Here is a 19862-nt window from a genome sequence, read left to right as displayed (position 1 = left end):
ATAGTCAGATGTCGAATTAATCTCGAGTTTCGACAGTGATGTGGAGATCTTTGGAGATCTTTTGCACGAGAGGACCTAAGGCTCACGATGTCGCTTGCCCTCATGCATACACCAAAACTTACTTTATATAATATTTAGAAGAGGCGCTCTTCTAAATATGAAGGTGCCTCCTCAAAATTAGGAGAATGACATTGAGATCTCACTGAAATCATAACGGATGAATAGTCAGATCTTGAAATGATCTCGAGTCTCGATAGTCACATGAAGATCTCTCGAGATCTTATGCACTAGAGGACCTAAGGCTTGTGGTCTCCCTTGCGCTCGTGCATACACCAAAACTTACCTTATAACATTAAGCTATTTTTGATAAGCAATTAAATGCAGAAAAACCTTTGTTACAAAATCTATGTCTCTTGCCCCAAACCTAAAGCTTTTTGTCCACCATTAAGTACATACATTCATTGGTTGGCTTTCTCTAAAATATATATAAGCATCCAATGTCTTCTTGCCTTACCCACCTATGGGTAGCTCAATTGGTTAGGGCGTATTTGGGATTGTGTGGTTAGGCGCACTGGTCCCAGGTTCGATTCCCCAGTTGAGTACTTGTGATTTAAGTGGGGGGCCATGGCGGTGAATTGCTGTGCTAATCTCCCTCAAAAAAATAGTCGAGATGCGTGCAAACTGATCCGGACATCTTGATTAAAAAAAAAAAGAAAATGTCATCTTGCCTTGTTACTTGAAGTGTCGTAGTAAATGGTGCAATAATTCGTTCCTTGAGCACAATTTGTCTGAAGAGAACAGTATGATTCATCCAATGTCGGCTGAAAACCACCAAGGATGTCACATCAAATCAATTATGATAGGACAGCTTAGTGAAAAGTACACCCACTAAGGAATAAAGACTAAAATGACAAAGGTAATTAGGCACAAAAAATCAAACACGGGAGAAACGGGACAATTCAAAACCATGACGCCAAAGATTAGGTTATGTCAAGTGGGAAGTAAACAAAGATATCCCAAGCTCTCTCCAGGATCCTGAGCAGCAAATCGCATGCGGGGAAGCAAAGACTTTTTTATTGCATTTTTAGCTTTTTCTGAACCGTGCCGAAAACATCAACTCAGCCATCAATTGGACACAGCTAATCTGCAATTACATTCCTGATCTCTAGGATATTTTAATGACCCGCTTTTGCGACCGCTTCGACATTTTAGTTTGCCTTATCATGATGTTCTCAATAATCTCGAAATTGGAAGAATTATCAAAAGAAATTCTAAACAAGTTGCAATTGTGTCAATTAGGTCATATATCATTTTTTTTTGTCAATTGAGTCATAAAATTTTTGAATTTTTGCCAATTCAATCCATCGAACTAATTTTGTTATATCTCTAAAATAGCTATCATCAGTTATATTCTTAATCTCTCGGATATATTTTTTTAATGACACACTTTCGTAACCACGTCAACATATAAATGTCTGTCATATCATGATGTTCACAATAAAATCGAAACTCGTTGTCGCCATGCACTTACAAGCAACCTCAACTTTTTCTTTCTGTGTTGAGCTTAAACATGTTCGACCAAAATTGGTATGGCAAGGATTCTGATTTGCCCAAACATTATTTTATCAAAAAGGATAACCCTTATCACCTTATCTTCGTTTTTGCTCGTTTGTTTTTGCATTCGAAAGATAGGCCATCTTGTCTTTGCATGACCTTTATTGGCTCATTTTGATCTTTGCATATATGTGTACTGTAATCCTGGTCCACCATACTAATCACTTTACACTAAATGAAGTTATTTTAGTTACTTGCCGTGTGAATGCTAGCTGCAATATGGCGCATAACCCATCATCGTTATCATCTCAAGTTACCCACAAAGTAGCTCGAGCCCCATATTTCATATCATCCTTGACCTTTTGCAAAGTGTATTAAGAGTCAAATCAATTCTCCAAAGCATATAAATGTTCTTCCTAGAGCGTGGCCTTATAACCCAAAGTCATCTCGAAAAGGATAAAAGAAAATTCACCTTTTTCACTGCGGCCACCGCCACCACCCCCGCCACATCTATGGCCACAAGCCACCACAAGCAATGGCAGCGGATTGCATGCCAACTGCCCAGCCACATATATTATTAGGCCACGTTTGGTAGCTAGGATAAAAGTCATAATAGGATAAAATTTATCCCACCCTGTATTTGGTTCTTGCCCAACATTAGATTAAGCCGGATATAATGGAGATGTACCTCATGGGGGATTCTTATCTCCATAGTATAAAGTTATTTTTCTCGAATAATAAACTTTTTAACTTAATAAATTTAAAATAATAATTAAATATAAAATAATATTTGGATTCTAATATAAAAAATAAATTTCAAAATAACCAAAAAAATGATGGACAATTTTCGTTTTTATTTATTTCTTTTTATTCTATAATATATATTTTGTGTATATAACATCTATCTTTATTACATATTTTAGGTATATTAGTATAGTTTATTATTTAATAAATTTTTTATTAAGGAATGACGGAACGGAATAAAAAAGAGAAGGAAAAGTAATTAAAAAATAAGTAAATAAAAATGAAGTAGAAGAACCTCGATTTTAAATGAACAAATTCAAACTAGAAACAGATCTTTCTAATTCTTTCCATCTCCTTCTCCTTCGTAATTCTAATTCATGTTGAAGTTTCACAACTTCTCCATAGTTTTTCGTTCACGTCAAAGCTCCACAAAAACAACGAGAGAGTCGAAACTCATTTTCGTAGATCTCTAGTTCACGTCAAAAGTTCATGAAAGCAACAAAAAAGCGGAAACTTCTTCTTTTTCATAACTCTGTGGTTCATGTTGAAGTATCACGTAAGTGTCGAGAGAGTCAAATCGCTATATTTTTCGAAATTGCAAAGTTGAATAATCATGTTTTCTTCCTATTATTAGATTTGGCGTAGCGCTAGCTAATTTATCTCGTCAATGTTGCTGTAGCCCGTTAACCTTTCTTGTCATAGACAAACCCATGGCTTTAGAATGCGCAATGTGCTCCTTTTCTGTTTAAGTTGAATTGATCGATCCTGGCCGTCGGATCGGTCGTACGCGAGTCAAAAAAGGAGCATGACCTCAGGTGGGCCCTACTTTTGGACATCGGGAGGTTGCAGCATCGCGGTCGGATTCAGACCGGCGGTCCGTCTCGTGACACGTGTACGGACGCGTGGGGCCCACATTGTGACGTCGGCCCCCACGGCGAAGCGAGGAAATGATCGCGCATTATGCTTTTTTTTTTTTAGAGGTTATTTTTTTAAAAAAAATTAGGAGGTTCGGAGGAATATAGTTGGAGAAACTATGCTTAATTTAATAACTCTTTTAATTTAAGTACGAATAAATTACGTATTAGGCCACTTGTAAATTGTGTAGGATGTGAGGTCGAATACACAATGATCCTGAAAACTTACATAAAAACATGGCTTGTATCTCTAAATGTTTTCTTTTTCTAAATGATTTACTTAAAATATCATTATTAAAAATTCTTAACCAGTCGGTCAAATAGGAGAGATCGATTGGAGAAATTTTAAAAAAATGAATTATAAAGTGAACCGGGTCCATGTGTAATGGATGTACCACGGTCCTTAACTTTAGCTAGTCGCACAAGGGATCGTGTATGGTTTAACAATCTTGATGCGTCCAAAATCGTATGAACCTTATGAACTCGTTAATAAATTAAAGTAATTTTTTAAAGCCACAAAATGGTTCTAGACATTGGGGGCATCTGTTTCTTTTTCGTCCTTTTCCCCCTGTATGTATGCCCCATGTGTTCTTGCTATGTGTTTCCCTTTGCGCTCCCTTCTCCACTTTTATATTTTTTTATTTGCTAAAGATTCTGGATCTTTAAAGCATATACTTTAAAAAACCGAATATTATATAACAAAAGGGGTTCAGCTGCCACTTTATTAAATAAAAAATGGCGACATAAGTAGAGCGTGGAGGAAGCAACATATTCTTCATATGTTTGCTATCATATCATATTCTTCAATTATTCCCTTTCATGTTTGCTATGCATAAGTTGGTACACATTGGTATGGCAACAGGAATGCAATTTCATTATTTCGTCCCTGTCCGGACTCACGAAATGACCTGCTAATCTCATGACATGCGAACATCTTTAGCGACTTCTATTCTATACAGAATTCTAGTTTCGTTGATGTATGTTTGCCTTGAATGAATGATGTGCGAACATTTCAATTGAAAAGGAAAGATTCTACTTCTGAACAATCTCCTACAAGAAAGCAGACGATGGTATTCATGGATACCATGTGCACGAAATAAAATCCGTAGTAGATGTATAGGTACATCCTAGCTTTTTATATCTATTTGGCAATAGGAGGTATGAATTATTTGATGACGAGGAGGAAGGTCAACTAGGCATATAAATCTCGAGCTCACGGAATGGCCCGCTAGTCTCATAGGCGACGCAGACATTCCAATTGAAAAGAAAAAAGATTCTCCTACCCAAAGCATATAATTGTATTCATGCGAAGGGTACATAGGTCGTGCACGAAATTATTCATGTAATGATCAACTTGTCTAATGTCCAATACTAAGGTCCAGAAATAAAAAAAATATTGATCACCATACCCCACGGTGCTAATGATATATGGCCCCATGTAATAATTAGGCATAATTAGCTTTTAGCTCCTTCTTGAAGAAGTGTAAGTGTCAGGCGGAGATTAGACAAATTGAAGAACCCTAATATGGCTCCAAATCCCATGATTGCTATATGGTCGATTGGAACTTGGGGTTCATTTCTGATCGTTGATTAAAGATTATTATATATAGAACATTTTTTCGTTTGGCATTTCGTGGAGGGTGGTGGGGGAAGAGTAGGGGTGAGCGGTTTCTGGTCCGGTCCGGTCCAACCCAAGAACCGGGAACCCGACCGGAAGGACCGGTTCCCAATTTCTAGGAACGGAGACCGGATCGACTAGTCTTGGGACCGTAACCGGACTGGTTCCAATGAGATCAATATTAAATATTATTTGTGAACCGATAACCGATTGTTCTGTTCTTTTCTTTGTAGTTCTGATTTGATCCCATAAGGCCATGAAAAAAATTGGAAAAATATATATAATTTATAAAAAAATTGAACAATCGGTTCCAATGAGACAAATATTAAATATTTTTCATATATATATTAAATATTATATATATGAAAAAATTAGAAAAATATATATATTTATCGATCCGGTCCGGTCCGGTCAGGTTTCCACCTAGAACCAGGAACCGGACCGCCCGGAAACCGGTTCCACTTTTAGGAACCGGAAATCGAAACGATATTCCCGAGAACCGGATCAAATTGATCGATCCGGTTCGGTCCGGTTCGGTCCCGATTTGGACGGTCTATCTTGCTCACCCGTAGGGAAAAGGGGACTTGTCCTTCCTCTCCACAAAGGTTCCTATTCCTATTGGTATTGAGAAAAGTCAACGACAATCCATGACAACAAAGAGTTCATGCATGTTGCTAACATAATCAATTTATTATGCACAAGTTGAGGTCACATGTAATACAAAAAAAAAAAAGAAAAAGAAAATAATAAGATCGTGTATATTTTAGGAAAAATTTTATGATAAAGAAAAATGCCTTTTCAGGTTGGGGAATTCATTTTCTAAACTTAAGCATGCATATTTTCTTTGACCACAAATGATTTTCTATCGACTAATCAATTTTAGCAAACCGAACGCATAAAAGTCCAAAAAGCTAATCCACGCAAGATTAGAAAAGTTTTCCTTCGGTAGAGAATTCTGAACTTGGTCAATTGAACTCCAGAAGTAAAAACACTACCAAATTCTTCTCGCCAGGCCCCTTCTATGGTCACGTGACCCTCAGGTAGAGGCTGGAAAGTTTATTTGATCATCAAAAGTGAATTAGACCTTACTTTTTAGATAATCTTTGATCTTAGTAAAATAGCCCGCGGTCAAGTAATATAATCTTTCAATTTATCTTAGGGTTTAAATCAACTTGTTATGTATAGGAGACATGGTAGGCTACATATCCAATAGACTTCTTCACTCTTTTAAAACAGATGCCCTTATCTAGTGGAATTACACTATAGTGAAATTAGTTTACAATAAATAAATAGAAAGCTTCTCTTGCATTTTTTTTAACTTGCAATTCTTAATTTTCTTAATTTATTTTACTTAGGTGCTTCTTCAATCCAGTTCTCTGACGAATGTTTTCTGGAAATCGAGATGGTCCACACAGACAAACAATGAGCAATCCATCACAACCACAAGCACATATCGTACCCATCCTCAACCCCTTTTCTTTATTCGTGTCTATTTACTTGATGCATTGGAAAGGGAAACGAGAGAGTGACTTCACTGAGCAATTAGAACTCGTACAAGCTTAATTTGTGCATGCGTCTCGCATAATACAGACAAGTAAGGCGAGTAGCTCGGACCCGCGTCGGAGGGAAGCTGTTTCATTGGCCGTTTCTCTTGCGAGCAATCTCTCTCGCCATCTCCCTCAGCTCTTCTGGTGAAGGCGGCCTGGGTCCCTCCGGTGGATACACCACGTAAGATTTCTTGACAGACAGAAAAAGAAACTTCAGGATCATATTCATAGCCAGATAGAAGTGCCGACATTTAATATCCAGCACGAATTTTGGAAATAAGAGTCAATCTTGAGCGAACAAGTTTCAGAAGATGGACTATCGAAGATCTTAAGAAGCACTATCGTGCGCATAAACAGCAGAGTTCCTTCATCTCAGTGCATGATTTGAAGTTTTCACATTCATAAGATAATAAACAAAAGCTTCAACCATGCAGTATGGCTTCACCAGATCAGGAGCAATCAGCAGGTCCTCATGCTCATTGTGAACTTCCAAATCAAAGTGGGCTAAGATGTAATCTCTGACATTAGTTCAATTTTTACTACTAAAAGAACCATAACACATCCTTGGCCCACAAATTCACTTAGTGCGAAAAGGTCAATGGAAGTTTGTAATGTATCCGAGATGATTCATTAATCATTACTGCTCTTGCCATTCATGAACTTTAGCCATATTTGCCACACCAGGAAGTGTGATGGTTCATGGAAGCAGTCTGCCCATCAGGTAAAAAGAATCCTTTAAGCGACGAAAAGGCTAAATTAATATGGACAATCAAATAAAAAGCAGTCTGCCCATCTCCAATAATTCTTTGCACAGTTATTACTCGGGAAAAACTTGAGCAGGAAAAAATCATTGGTTTCAAACCAAAAACGTTGAAAAATCTAGAAACATGTACAGTAATAAGCATTCACACAACTGTAAGTCCACTCTGAAGAACCCGGCGAATACCGAAGTTCATGGAAGAGGCAAGATGTGGCAAAATAATTGGGCTCATTCTTTGAAGGCACCAAATTGATCCCATACACAGATGATTAAGGGGTTATGCAACCTTCCTAGTTACTACAGTGTGCAAAGCAATGTCCATGGATGAGCCCGTTTGGCAAACAATCATCGAAATATCTGAGCTCTGTCACTGCATTAGATGGTCATGGTCCCAGCTTTGTTTATCATCATCCCGAACTACTTATTGATGTCTCAAGGATGTATGTGGTATAGTATATCCTCCAAAATTTAACTTGGAACTGATGCGTCCTAGTAGGAAAAGCAAATAACTGGAGTAATTGAAAAGTTTATCACCCTAAGAGATTGGATTTTAGTCTAGGTTGAACACTGTCATCATGACCCACCAGATTCTCAAAGACAAGCCTCGGGGAACCATCAATGATGATCTAAGTGAAGAGCTATGTTGAAAATGAGAACAGCTCAAAGTGTATTGTTGTTTCTTGCAATTTGACACTGAAGACAGACAACCTTGGCAACCAAACAACAAGATGACCAAAATCATTCTTTGAAATTCGAATAACAGACCCTTCATCAAGAAGATTGAAATTGAAGAGTTCACAGGGACCTGGCTCCCGCATTAAAACAGTTATACTCATCGTGGTTCCATTCCCTCGCCATAGATCCCAACAGCATATACAAGACAGGCAAATCGCCTCGATTTGCATAAACAACATTTTTCAATCGTTGCAACCTTATAGGACACAAACAAATTCAGCACATTTACAACGCAACCGAACCATGTCCGACATGAAAACAACTCAGGCGCTTCTCGCCCAAACACCATTTCCTATCCAGACAAGCTCAAACTCCAGATATCTGCATCACAAACAGCTCAAGGCACCGACAGTTTCAACCCCCCTAAAACCCCAAAGTCGCCTGGCAAGTTTAGCCAACTAAAAGAACGCAACACGCACCATTCAAATCTGGCAATTCGCTCGCACTGATAAGGGAATTGGCTTTATAGGACGCGAACGCGAGTCACGAGAGATAGAGAGGGGAGGGGGAGAAACTCACATTGCCCATGAATTTCTGGAGATTCTTGGAGTTGTTGGCGAAGGCGTACATGAGAACGATGGGGATCGTCACGTAGACGCCGAACTTGGCAATCTCCAAGATACCCTTCGCAGTCCCGATGGATGACATCTTCTCGCCGGAAAGACCGTGAACTAGAAGATCCTCCGCAAACGAAGATCACTGCAATACCCAGAGATAGAGAGGGAGAGAGGGAGAGGGAGAGGGAGAGAGGGGTATACCTGAGAAATTTGAGAACGGTAGAGCAAAATGGGCCAAGCCGGGCCTGGTAAGAGATGAATTGGGCTCATCCCGCTCGAAAGAGAAATGAAAGAGGAACTGCAACAAGCATACCAAACCCAGTTGATGCTGGCTTTGAACTGGCGATCAAAATTAACAGGGACGATTGTAGTGCTGAAGGACAGATTGAATGATGAGGACGAATTCCTCCCAGAACAGTAGATTGTCTGCATCCAGGGTGGGGTTAAAACAACGACTCCAATGATAACCCGAAAGATCAAACGTGGATACGAGTTGAATGTCTTTGAGGAATTTTCACAAACATCTGGAGGGCCTGACTGTAACAATCGGCAATCATAGAACCCAAGGACAGGCTGTACGATGAGGATGAATTATGTAATATTTGGATTTTTTTGACCCTCAAAAAAGAAAAGAAAGAAAAGGTTGAAAAGTCAAAAGAAGCATAAAGTTGATGTCTTCAATTTATAAAAGGGACTGAGAGCATGCAAATGAACAGGGAAAAGAAAGGGGCTCATCGAGAAAGAAAAGAAAGAGAGAGAGACGGGAAGAAAGAAAGAAAGAAAGAAAGAAAGAAAGAAGAAGAAGAAAGAGAGACGCGTACTCGCTACGGGAGTTCCGCCAAACTAATTCGACTTCGTATTGCAATGTCCAGTAAGCACTTGCGCTCCCCGTTCGTCCGATCAAAAAAGTTTTCAGATTTAGGGTTTAAAGTCGAAATTTTGAGAAATTCAAGCCACAAAGTCTGATTTTTGAATCATTGAGCTATGTATATATATAGAATTGGTAATTTATGATGTCGTGGAGCCGTGGAATTTTACGGAACTCAATTTGGACTTACCGTTTGCCTGAAATGAATTTTTGAAGTTGAGCGTGTGTGGTGAATAGTGCGTGATAGCAGCTTTTCATGCCGATTTTCTTCGTTTTTTGCTCGAGTTTGGGTTGGCCAAGTTGGGGTTCTTGTAGTTCTTTGAATCAGCTTTGTTTTGACTGTAAACTCGCTTGGAATGGGGTTCGGTGGAGAGAGTCATGGTGCGATCAACTTTCGCGCTCAAGCTCCGCTTTGCAGATGGTTTGGATAATCGCTTTGGACAAGTAATTTGTGGGCCCCTTTAAGTTGTCTTGTTAGCATTTAAGTGTCGTTTAGCCGTTTCGTAGTTATCGTAGCATGTTATTTGGTTTTGACGTCGATCCTCGTTTAATTGTTAGGATTACGAGATTGTCGGTTCGAGTGAGCGTCATTGTTTTATTTTTGGGATTCCAGGTGAATGGTGCTATCTCTTCTATGAATTTATAAACTCATGTCTTGAAAGTGATAAAGATTTGAGTATTGTATGAGTTAATAAGCATGTTTAGTGCATAAAAAAAATATGGATCGAGCAATTACTACCATTTTGCATTTGAGAATGATTTGAGAAATGAATTATGAAAGGTGTTGAGAAAGTTAGATATATGAACTGTTTTACGAACTGGTTTATGAAGAGTTCTGAAAGAGTTTGAGAAATGCCATGTGAAATGTATTTTGAAGATTAAATGTTTTAGTTTATAAAACCAAAATGTGATATTTATTCTGGATTGGCTTTGTGAATTGTGAAGAATATCGTTGTGAGTTTGTGTTGGTGCTCAATATCGCTGTGAGCCCATTGTGGGGCTTGTAGGTATGCGCATACTAGTCTAGCATATCCTTATGAGCCGAGCTACCGACTTATAGTAGGTGGAGAACTTGCAAAGTGAGAAATTTTGGTCGCCTTATCACGGGGCGAGATGCGTGATCATGGTTTGATATTGAGCAATAAATTGATCAATGGATAGACTATTGACGTGTTTTCCACTGTGCCAGGACAAATCATTGAGAGCGATGGCAGTGCGATTGCGGCTAAAAAATGATAACATCGGGTCAGGTTGAGGGATAGCAGTGCGACTGCGCCTCTACCCCGAACGAGGCCTTTTATGATGAGATTAATCAATGGAATATACCATTGATATGTGAGTTATTGAGATTGATCAATGGACTTGACCATTGATGTTTGAATTGAGACGATGATTTAAAATGAGTATTTTCTAAATTGTAAAGGAAACAACTCTTATGTGACCGATATGTATTTTATATTTTTGGATTGAAGTATGAGTTTCTGATATGGCTTTATGTATACTTGCATAGTGGTTGTTCGATCTGCTTAGAAAATATATGCATTACTTACTGAACTATGGTTGCTTATCCCTCTCTTTCCTCTATCTTTTCAGGTTCCTTGGTTAGTAGCTTGTAGAGCGAGAGCGTTGTTGCGGGAACTTTTGGGAGTTGGATTATTTGTTGTGGTTTGAGGTTGCATCTTTCGGGAGGAAGGATGGCCGTGTCATCCCCCATTCTAGTAGGTTTCGGGGTGTGACAAATTACTCCCAGAATAGTAGAATGTTTGCATTGGGGGTTAAACCAACGACCCAAATGATAATTCAAAAGATCAAATGTGGATACGAGTTGAATATCTTTGAGGAATTTTCACAAACATCTGGAGGGCCTGATCGTAACAATCGGCAATTATAGTACCCAAGGACATACTAAGGGTGCACATGGCAACGATTCTGTACCCGGAAATAATTTCTAAGCATTTGAAAGTGTTTGGTAACTGCCTAAAATTTCTATTCTTAGAATAGAAAAAGAACAGAAATGTGTTTGGTAACTACACAAAATTTCTTTTTATTAATAATATTTTAATAACATTTTGAATTTTTTAATATTTTTTTCCTTTTTTATTTTTTTAATATTTTTTTCCTTCCCCTTCCTTGGCCATGGCCGGTTGCCGGCACCGGCACCGGCACCGGCAACCGGCCACAGGTCAAGGCCGGCGAGGGCGTCGTGGCCCTCGCCGCCGCCCTCATCGGTCACGACGGCGAGGTCGGCCTCGCCATGGCCTGGCGAGGCCTCGCCGTCGCGGTCGCGAGCCGCCCTCATCAGCCCTGGCCGGCGGTAGGCCAGCGGCAGACCAAGAAGAGAAGAATAACAAACCAAAAAGGAAGAAAAAAATAAAGAAGAATCAGAAATGGAAAATTTGTTCCAAAATTAAAAAGCTAGTAGCTTCTTGATTCTGTTCCAAAACTGATTCTGGGAATAATTTTTTGCAAATTTGTGCCTAGGTACAAACATTTTAACAAACGAATTTCTGTTCCCAAACTGATTATGGAAACAAAAGAATAGAAATTTTCACTATTTGGCAACTTGCCAAATGCCTCCTGAATGATGAGGATGAATTCCTCCCAGAACAGTAGAACGTTTGCATCAGGTGGGTTAAAACAACAACTCAAGTGATAACCCAAAAGATCAAACGTGGATACGAGTTGAATGTCTTTGAGGAATTTTCACAAACATCTTGAGGACCTGACTATAACAATCGGCAATTATAGAACCCAAGGTCAGACTGCATGCTGAGGATGAATTCCTCCAAGAATAGTAGAATGTTTGCATAGGGGGGGGGGGGGGGGGGGCCTAACAACGACTCAAATGATAACCCAAAAGATCAAACGTGGATACGAGTTGAATATATTTGAGGAATTTTCACAAACATCTAAAGGGCCTGACCGTATCAATCGGCACGATACACCTATGGATTTCTAATAGTGAATCAAACGAACATGAATGATTTTGAAAACATTTTCTTAAAATTGATCGCTTATATTGCTCACAAAAATGAATGAATTTAAACATAAATTATTGTCGAAAATGAAAACTTTTTTTTATAGACTGATTATTTCAAGCGATCATTTTTAGGAAAATATTTTTCAAATTATTTATTTTTCGCGAGGCTTCGTTTGTTTCACAAAAAATGGACAGTTTGGTAAATATTTTCGTAAATATAATCGCTTGTATCGCTCACAAAAAATGAATAAATAAAAATATTTTTGTTGTCTATGAAGATATTTATATATAAATTATTATCGATAATAAAAATATTTTTCGTTGATATTTTTCATTGATTAATAAAATTAAGGGATGTAAGTAATCGTTTTTAGAAAAATATTTTTTAAATCATTTAATTTTCAGTTGCAACGAATGAAATTTTAAGTGTATTTTGTATCTTATGATCATAGAGCGCAAATAATTTGACTCTGTGCACGACAAAAGTCTTGATTGACCTTACGCTTTTCGAAATGTCCGTGGTACGCACGACAAATGAAAATTCAAACTCCAAAAGAAGAAAAGACCGCAAGAACGTTTTCCAACACCAGCTATCGATTTTCCGCAACATCGATTTTCGACTTTATAGACTCGCGTGATCTTGCTACGAAGCGAGACCGACCAATGATGATGCCGTTCAGAAAGGAATCGTGCAGGTTGTCCTAACTACCAACCGTCACATCAACTGTCGCTGCCCCGACAAAGACCAGGGTGGTGAGAAAAAGATGCGAACTTTCCCGGAAAATCCCGAAAAGTGTCGAAGGCTGCCTCGGATTTTCCCGGATCGAGAAAGAACGAGCAAGCTGCCCCCCTCCCCCCAGACCACGTCAAAAACGAAACGGGATCATCATGTAATGTAATGTATTTTTAATATGCAAAGACCGGAACTTTTGTCGTCCAAGGAAGCATTGACTCGGGCAAGTCTTCGTATTCCCGTACGGAAACGCCCGGCGAGCTATAATTCGTGCTTCGCGTCTGCCCGCTTCTCACCGCACGTTCGAGTCGTTGCGGAGACAGCGATCTGGTGGGGGATCTCGGGGGCTTGCGCAGTTCTTTGGAGGTAATTTTACGGAATGCATGAGAAGTGAAATTTGCCATTTTTGGATGTTTGTCACTGTTTATTTGTGGTAGAGAGATTCATAGTTTTTTCTGCTTGTGGGATTCATTCAGCTGAGTACAGGGAATACATGGGCTTCCTTGGATTTTTTTTCCTCTGTATAATTTGCTAGTTTGCTGTAGTCACTTGAAGCTCTCTCTTTCTCTCTCGGGTCTCCCCGTTTTTATGCTTTTGATATTGTGATTGAAATTGGAAAATTAGCCAAAAGAGGGGAAGTAAAAACCGCCGTGAAGGGAAAAATTCGCCGAAAGAAAATCTGTCTTCTTGGTCCTGTTCTGGGATTCTGGGAAATTGGTTGACTAAGAAAGTTATCATTCTGGATATGAGGGTTGCTTACGGCAGTTACACTGCGGTCGAGTTTTATTTCTAGTCTATGATAAGTTTGGTTATTATGTTTGTCTTCGCTTCTTTTGAACTTTCTCAGTTTCTTCTCCTTTGCACGCGTCTAAAGCGCGAAATGATGCGTACTACGAAATGGGGGATTAAAATGGTTGGCGTGGAGACATTTGCATATCATTGTGCTTATGCATTATAATGGAGGATGAACAACTTAAATTATCGGGCATCCAAAGGAACTGCAATTCAGTCAAGTGCACTGAGCCGTAGCGGTAGCATTACCTGAGGCAGAATATTCACTTTCATGTGCAAACTGAATATAACACGGTGGTACAAAACTGTTGGGAGATTAAGGTAATAAGAAATCCATGTAGACCGAAGAAAGATGAGCGGAGCATGAATTAGTTTGTAATTGGTCTTTATACTGTGTTGGAAAATGATGACCCATTGTGTTACAAGGTCAAGGGACCTTCATATGTTAATGCCAAAATGAATCAGAAAAACAGAGAGATTGTGAGACGTTCATCTTTGCTATCCTGTGGCCTTGTGGATGTCGTTTAAATTCCTTAAGCCTTTTGTTCATCCCATTTGATCTTTGATTCATCCTAACAGAATACGAGAGAACTTGTTCACAACGCCATCTTTCCATCAACAAATAGCTGTGCTGGATCCTTTCACCGCGTGGAGTGGAACATGACTTGTTATAAACTACAGGTCATATGGATGCAGCTCGAATCTGAAGATTTTCGATGATGTTGTTGAACATTTGAGCAAGGAAATAACCCATTCTCTTAATCTTGTGCTCAACCATGGCCTTGGAGCTCATTCCCATTGGCACAATCTTGGCTGTGCTGACTAACCAGGTCATCAAAACAGCTCAAGCTGCAAAAGACATTCTCGTCGAGAAAGATAGTTTCAGAGTCCTGTCAAAACACCTGTTTGACATAGAACCTGTTCTGAAGGAATTGCAGCTCCAAGAGTTAAACGACTCGCAAGCCGCTCGGCTAGCACTGGAATCCCTCGAAACTGATGTTAAGAAGGCTAGTAGCTTGATCGAGAAGTATAGGAACCGATCTCGGTTTTACTTGTTGGTCAGGTGCAGATACATAGTGAAGGAGGTAGAACAAGTGACAAGGGACATAGGAAGGTCCTTGGCTGCCCTATCTCTCGCAAACACTGAAGTGTTGTCCAACATTTCAGATCAGGTAAATAGGCTGCAGAATGAAATGCAGAGAGTGGAACTTGAAACTTCGCATTCTCAGCTCCAAATAATTGACAAGTTAAACCAGGGCATTAAGGACCAAAAATGGGATCAAGGCTTTGCGAATGACATGCTTGAAGAAATAGCACGCGCCGTTGGTGTAAATGTTGAGCCGTCTGCAATAAATGAGGAATTGGAAAGTTTCAGGAAGGAAAAGGAAGAAGCCGCACACCGAAAGGAAAAGGCTGAAGAATATTTCTTGCAACAGGTTATTGCACTGCTCTCCCGGGCAGATGCTGCAATTAATTACGAAGAATTAAGAACCCGGTATTTCCAAAGATTCCAGGTCATTGTGGGTTATGATGAAAGGGAAGAACAAATCCCGCCACTGAATGCCTTTGTTTGTCCTATAAATCAGACAACAATGGTTGATCCTGTGAGCCTTTGCACTGGTACCACCTGTGAGAGAGTGGCCATCGAGGCTTGGCTTGAAAGTGGCGAGAAAACTGATCCCGGAACGGGAGAGGTTCTTCAGGACACTTCTCTGAGGTCAAACCTTCTGCTGAGACAGTCGATAGAAGAATGGAGAGAGCTTAATTACTGTCTGAAAATCAGATGCTGCAAACGTAACTTGTCCTCTGGTTCTGATGAGTCGGTGAAAGAGGCTCTCTGCCAAATTCAAGAACTTGTGAGAGAAGATTCTGTTAACAAGGATTGGATCTTCATAGGAGGACTGGCGGACATCATTATCTCTATTCTAGGGAACTCACACAACAAAGATGTGAAGAGGAGGATACTTATTACCTTAAAGGAGGTCGTGGAAGGGCATGCAAGAAGTAAGGTAAGTGACAACGACTTTCTTGTAAATGGGAATAATGGTACATAGTCTTTGAAAGGAAGCAATTAACGTCTGAAAGAAAATCAGGTTGATTTTCCATAAATAATTGGCTTGTCCTTCGATTGTTTTTTTAATGTTGAGGACTTACCACTGGTAAAATTTACGAGTAGAGTATCGGCATTCTCTTAATCAGACGCCTAAGTTGGTCAGAACTCTAATCTCAATCTCTAGAAGCTGTGTCATGCTTTATATGCACCCGATTTTCCAGGAACAACTAGTTGAGTCCAAAGGTTGGGATTACATCATTCCTTGTTTGGGGCGTGATCCAAGCATCTCAAAGGCAGCTATTGCATTGTTATTCGAGCTATTGCAAGATAGATCTGGTTGGAATGTGTCTGCATGCAAGAAACTGTCTCAGCAGTGCAGTTCTATTCTTTTCCTTGTGACACTTTTGAGAGGTCCGGAGACGGAATCAGCAGAGTATGCCAAGAAGATCTTGGATAAGTTGCTCGATGTGGATGAGGAGAACATATCCTGTGCTGCTAGGTCAGGCTGGTACAATCCGCTTGTTGATCGCATAGTTCAAGGTTAAAACTCTTTATCCACCATCTTCCAATGCTGTTGATGCTTGTGGCGTATGCACTAAATTCCTAGTTTTGAATGCCATTTTATTTCACGTGGCTAAATCTGTGGATGCTTCAGAATTGCTGACTGCTTTTGAACCTTACAACTCCCGGCAACCTACTTATCAGGGGAACGAAAAACTCCACGGAGCTGATCACCCAAGTAAAACAACCCTATACCAGATAGTGGATTACAAACACCTGATAAAAGGAAAAATTACACGGTATATCAGGGTAAAAATTGGGCTTTGGAGTGGATTAGTTAGACATAAAATAGAGTTTAAGTACACGACCGTAATGCCATTTCCATGTATCTCAAAATGCAGGCCACTGTAAAGACATTAGACTACACATGAAGAGAAGACATTATACTCTATATAAACAAAGACTAGTTGGAGTGAATTGAGCACGTGTTAATTTGTAGCACCATCATGATAGGCCTTTCTGACATCTTTTATGCTCTTTTTCTACGAGTATGGCACAAGTTTTATAATTGGCTTTTCTTGTTTGTTGGTTACCTGGAATATTGCCAGGTCCACAGTCATCGAGAACGTCGATGGTGACATATCTGGTCGATATGGAATTGGTCGATGCAAATCTGGAGATCATTGGTAAGATGGGGGTAATACCACCGTTGCTTGAGATGCTACTGGGCAGATCTGAATCAAAGGAGCTGTCTCTCCGTGCGCTGGTCAAGCTATCAAGTTGCGGCGCCAACAAAGAACTTCTAGCTGCTTCTGATGGGGTCTCTCACATTATAAAACTAATGTTCACATCCCACGAGCGTCCGGCTATAATAATCAAATGCTGTGAACTCCTTGAGAAACTCACTTCTGATGGAGATGGAATCAAATTCCTTGTCAATGGAAGAGGCACCCAACTTGAGTTAGAACCGATCATAACTGGTATGTTAGCGTTTCAACAGAGTGCCAGCTCATCAAATGCGCGGAGACCGGCCTTGCGTGTGATTCTAGCTATTTGCAACTCCGAACCTGAACTGGTCAAGAAGGCAGTTTTGGCTGCAAATGGAATATCCATTGTCCTTCCACTCATCGATGACTCAGACTCGGAAATCCGTGAAGTTGCAATAAAACTTCTCTTCCTCTTTTCACAGCATGAACCGCACGGAGTTGTTGAGTACCTTCTTAGGCCAAGAAGATTGGAGGCCTTAGTGGGGTTTCTTGAGAATGAAGATAAGAGTGATGTGCAGATGGCAGCAGCTGGCTTACTGGCCAATCTTCCAAAGTCAGAAGTATCACTAACTACGAGGCTAATCGAGTTGGATGGAGTTGATGCGATTGTGAAAGTATTGAGATCAGGAACCATGGAAGCAAAAGAGAATGCCCTTAGTGCACTCTTCAGGTTCACAGACCCCGCAAATGTGGAGTCACAGCGTATTGTGGTCGAGCAAGGAGTTTATCCTCTACTAGTAAACTTTCTCCGGGTCGGTTCTGTGACAGCCAAGGCAAGAGCAGCAGCTCTCATCGGTAATCTATCAATGAGCACTCCAAGGCTCGTTATGGCCACTAAACCTAGCTTTTGCTGGTGTTTCAGTGCACGTGTGCATCTATGCCCGGCCCACGGCAGCAAATGTAGTGTTGCCTCCACGTTCTGTCTCCTGGAGGCCAATGCTTTGCCTGATTTAGTCGAACTCTTGAGGATACAGGTTCATGCAACAGCATACGAAGCAATTCAGGCACTTTCCACGCTGGTGAGGGAAGGATCTCCCAACAGAGGTGCAACCACTCTGCACGAAGCCAATGCTATCAGGCCCCTCTTGGAGATCTTGACATGGGGAATGGATTCACTCAAGGAAGAGGCTTTGGGATTCTTGGAGAAGATTTTCCACTCAAAGGATATAGTGGAACACTATGGATCAACGGCTAAATTGCTTCTTGTTAGCATGACTGGCCGGAACATTCATGATGAAAGTCATATTGGTAGGAGGGCCGCCCGTGTTTTGTCACTTTTGGAACGATATTCAAAATCGTCAACATCTATCATTCCAGGAATATATGGATAGTCATCATCTTAAGGTCTGGAAAAAGTCTGCTGCAATTTATGTTGAATTATCTATGTATTTGCCCAGATTTTCCATGTCCCAAGTACTCAAGGTACACAGATGGCCCCTTTAACTTGTCTATAATTATGTAAATGACAAATTTTGTAGTTAAGTGACGATTAAGTATATCAGATTATTATCAGTGTGACATTTTGCAAAGTTCTTTACTCTGTAAAGACAGGATTACTGCGTCTTAAGACTTAGCCAACATTGTGACCACTGAAATTTTTTGCCAATATATAAGGGAAGCTTGCCGACTTTGGAATTGTACATTCACTGTGAAGTTCAAAATTTCTTTGCATCATTAGGGGAACCAGAACTTCCCTCTTTTTCAATATCACGGTTTCATTAGTAAGTGTTCTTCTGTAGGTAATGTTCCTAAAACACTATTGCATCATGAGCTTCTATTAGTAGATGCATTAATGCAAATGATGTCACCAATGCGATTGTTTCCACGACAGTCGGCACATGTTTTCGGTGCAATTGTTACTTCTAGATTTGCTTATTCATTTGGACAAGTACAACAGGGCTAAACTTCTAGCAGACATTGGTGAGCATTCTCCGATGATTCCTGCAAACGAGTTAGCTGCATGCATCAAACCATCTAATTTTGGAAAATTACTAGCCGTGCAAAATCCTATTCGAATCAAGCGCTCGTCATAAATTTGAGAGTTCTCTGCTCGGTGGACTAGTAATGTAAGTTGATAAGTAGCTCTGTCAAACTTTGCTGTCATTTCATTCAAGGTTTCTGTGTACTTGTCCCTCGGCGTCTCTGTGGTGGGATGTCATTAAAACGTCGTCCCTAATCTTCGAAAAGCAGGGACGTCATGGTCAAGCGCTGGCAAAACATGTCCCTACGTACGCTGCTTGTTGCAGTGATTGTTGAGGGCGTTGCACTTTTAGTTCTTCAGAGCACAGATGAAACCTGACAAAAAATGAATGCATAGTCCACATGGCCCATGTTCTGCCAGGTTCAGGTTCTTGGACTGTTTCGAAGTGTTCCTGAACATGCATCTACTGTCTGAAAAGGTGTGCCTGAAAGTTATCACTTCGGCGAGGAACCAGAGTTTCTACGTATTTAACTTAAAGGTTCATTTAGTATTTGATAAAAAGTGCAATCGAATCTTAAAATTTTTAAAAAGTACAATTAAATCTTAAAATTTGTTACGAAAGTACAATTGAGTCATCAATCTTTTAAAAAGTTCAATCAAATCCTAAAACTTACCATGTTGGTGCAATCAAGTCATAAAACTTGTTAGCATTTCATGTTTGTCAGGTTGAATGGAGTTAATAGAAGGACTTGATCGGATCAACTTGATAAGTTTTAGGACTTGATTAAATTTTTCGAAAGTTTTAGGACTCAATTGCA

General features: G+C 39.9%; 2 protein-coding genes across 3 annotated transcripts; one reads left to right on the top strand and one right to left on the bottom strand.

The window, feature by feature from the left end:
- Positions 1-6335: 6335 nt before the first annotated feature.
- Positions 6336-8939, bottom strand: LOC115677604 (uncharacterized). Its single transcript, XM_030600787.2, has 2 exons — positions 8392-8939; positions 6336-6567 (listed from the first exon to the last, which is right to left on the bottom strand). Exons 1-2 carry the CDS (start codon positions 8518-8520, stop codon positions 6466-6468), a joined length of 231 nt encoding a protein of 76 aa, XP_030456647.1. The 5' UTR covers positions 8521-8939; the 3' UTR covers positions 6336-6465.
- A 3929-nt stretch (positions 8940-12868) lies between these two features.
- On the top strand, positions 12869-18652 carry LOC115677700 (U-box domain-containing protein 43-like). 2 transcript variants are annotated; one of them, XM_030600910.2, is made up of 4 exons: positions 12869-13376; positions 14484-15811; positions 16077-16395; positions 16965-18652. In XM_030600910.2, exons 2-4 carry the CDS (start codon positions 14579-14581, stop codon positions 18452-18454), a joined length of 3042 nt encoding a protein of 1013 aa, XP_030456770.1. In that variant the 5' UTR covers positions 12869-13376; positions 14484-14578; the 3' UTR covers positions 18455-18652. The 2 variants fall into 2 exon arrangements, with proteins under 2 accessions (XP_030456770.1, XP_030456771.1); XM_030600911.2 differs by having other exon boundaries at positions 14382-15811.
- Positions 18653-19862: the final 1210 nt, after the last annotated feature.

This window comes from Syzygium oleosum, unplaced genomic scaffold, assembly GCF_021117445.2.
Source record: "Syzygium oleosum isolate NSW1041296 unplaced genomic scaffold, Sole_v2.1 Sole_v2.01, whole genome shotgun sequence".
Lineage (NCBI taxonomy): Eukaryota > Viridiplantae > Streptophyta > Magnoliopsida > Myrtales > Myrtaceae > Syzygium > Syzygium oleosum.
This window is presented reverse-complemented; position numbering and strand designations above follow the sequence as displayed.

Excerpts from the sequence above, each read along its gene's own strand:
- LOC115677604 (XM_030600787.2), bottom strand. The coding sequence starts at position 8,520 with ATGTCATCCATCGGGACTGCGAAGGGTATCTTGGAGATTGCCAAGTTC. Across the intron at positions 6,568-8,391 it reads TCCAGAAATTCATGGGCAAT|AAATCTTACGTGGTGTATCC; the intron begins GTGAGTTTCTCC and ends CTGTCTGTCAAG.
- LOC115677700 (XM_030600910.2), top strand. The coding sequence starts at position 14,579 with ATGGCCTTGGAGCTCATTCCCATTGGCACAATCTTGGCTGTGCTGACT. Across the intron at positions 15,812-16,076 it reads AAGGGCATGCAAGAAGTAAG|GAACAACTAGTTGAGTCCAA; the intron begins GTAAGTGACAAC and ends CCGATTTTCCAG. Across the intron at positions 16,396-16,964 it reads TGTTGATCGCATAGTTCAAG|GTCCACAGTCATCGAGAACG; the intron begins GTTAAAACTCTT and ends GAATATTGCCAG.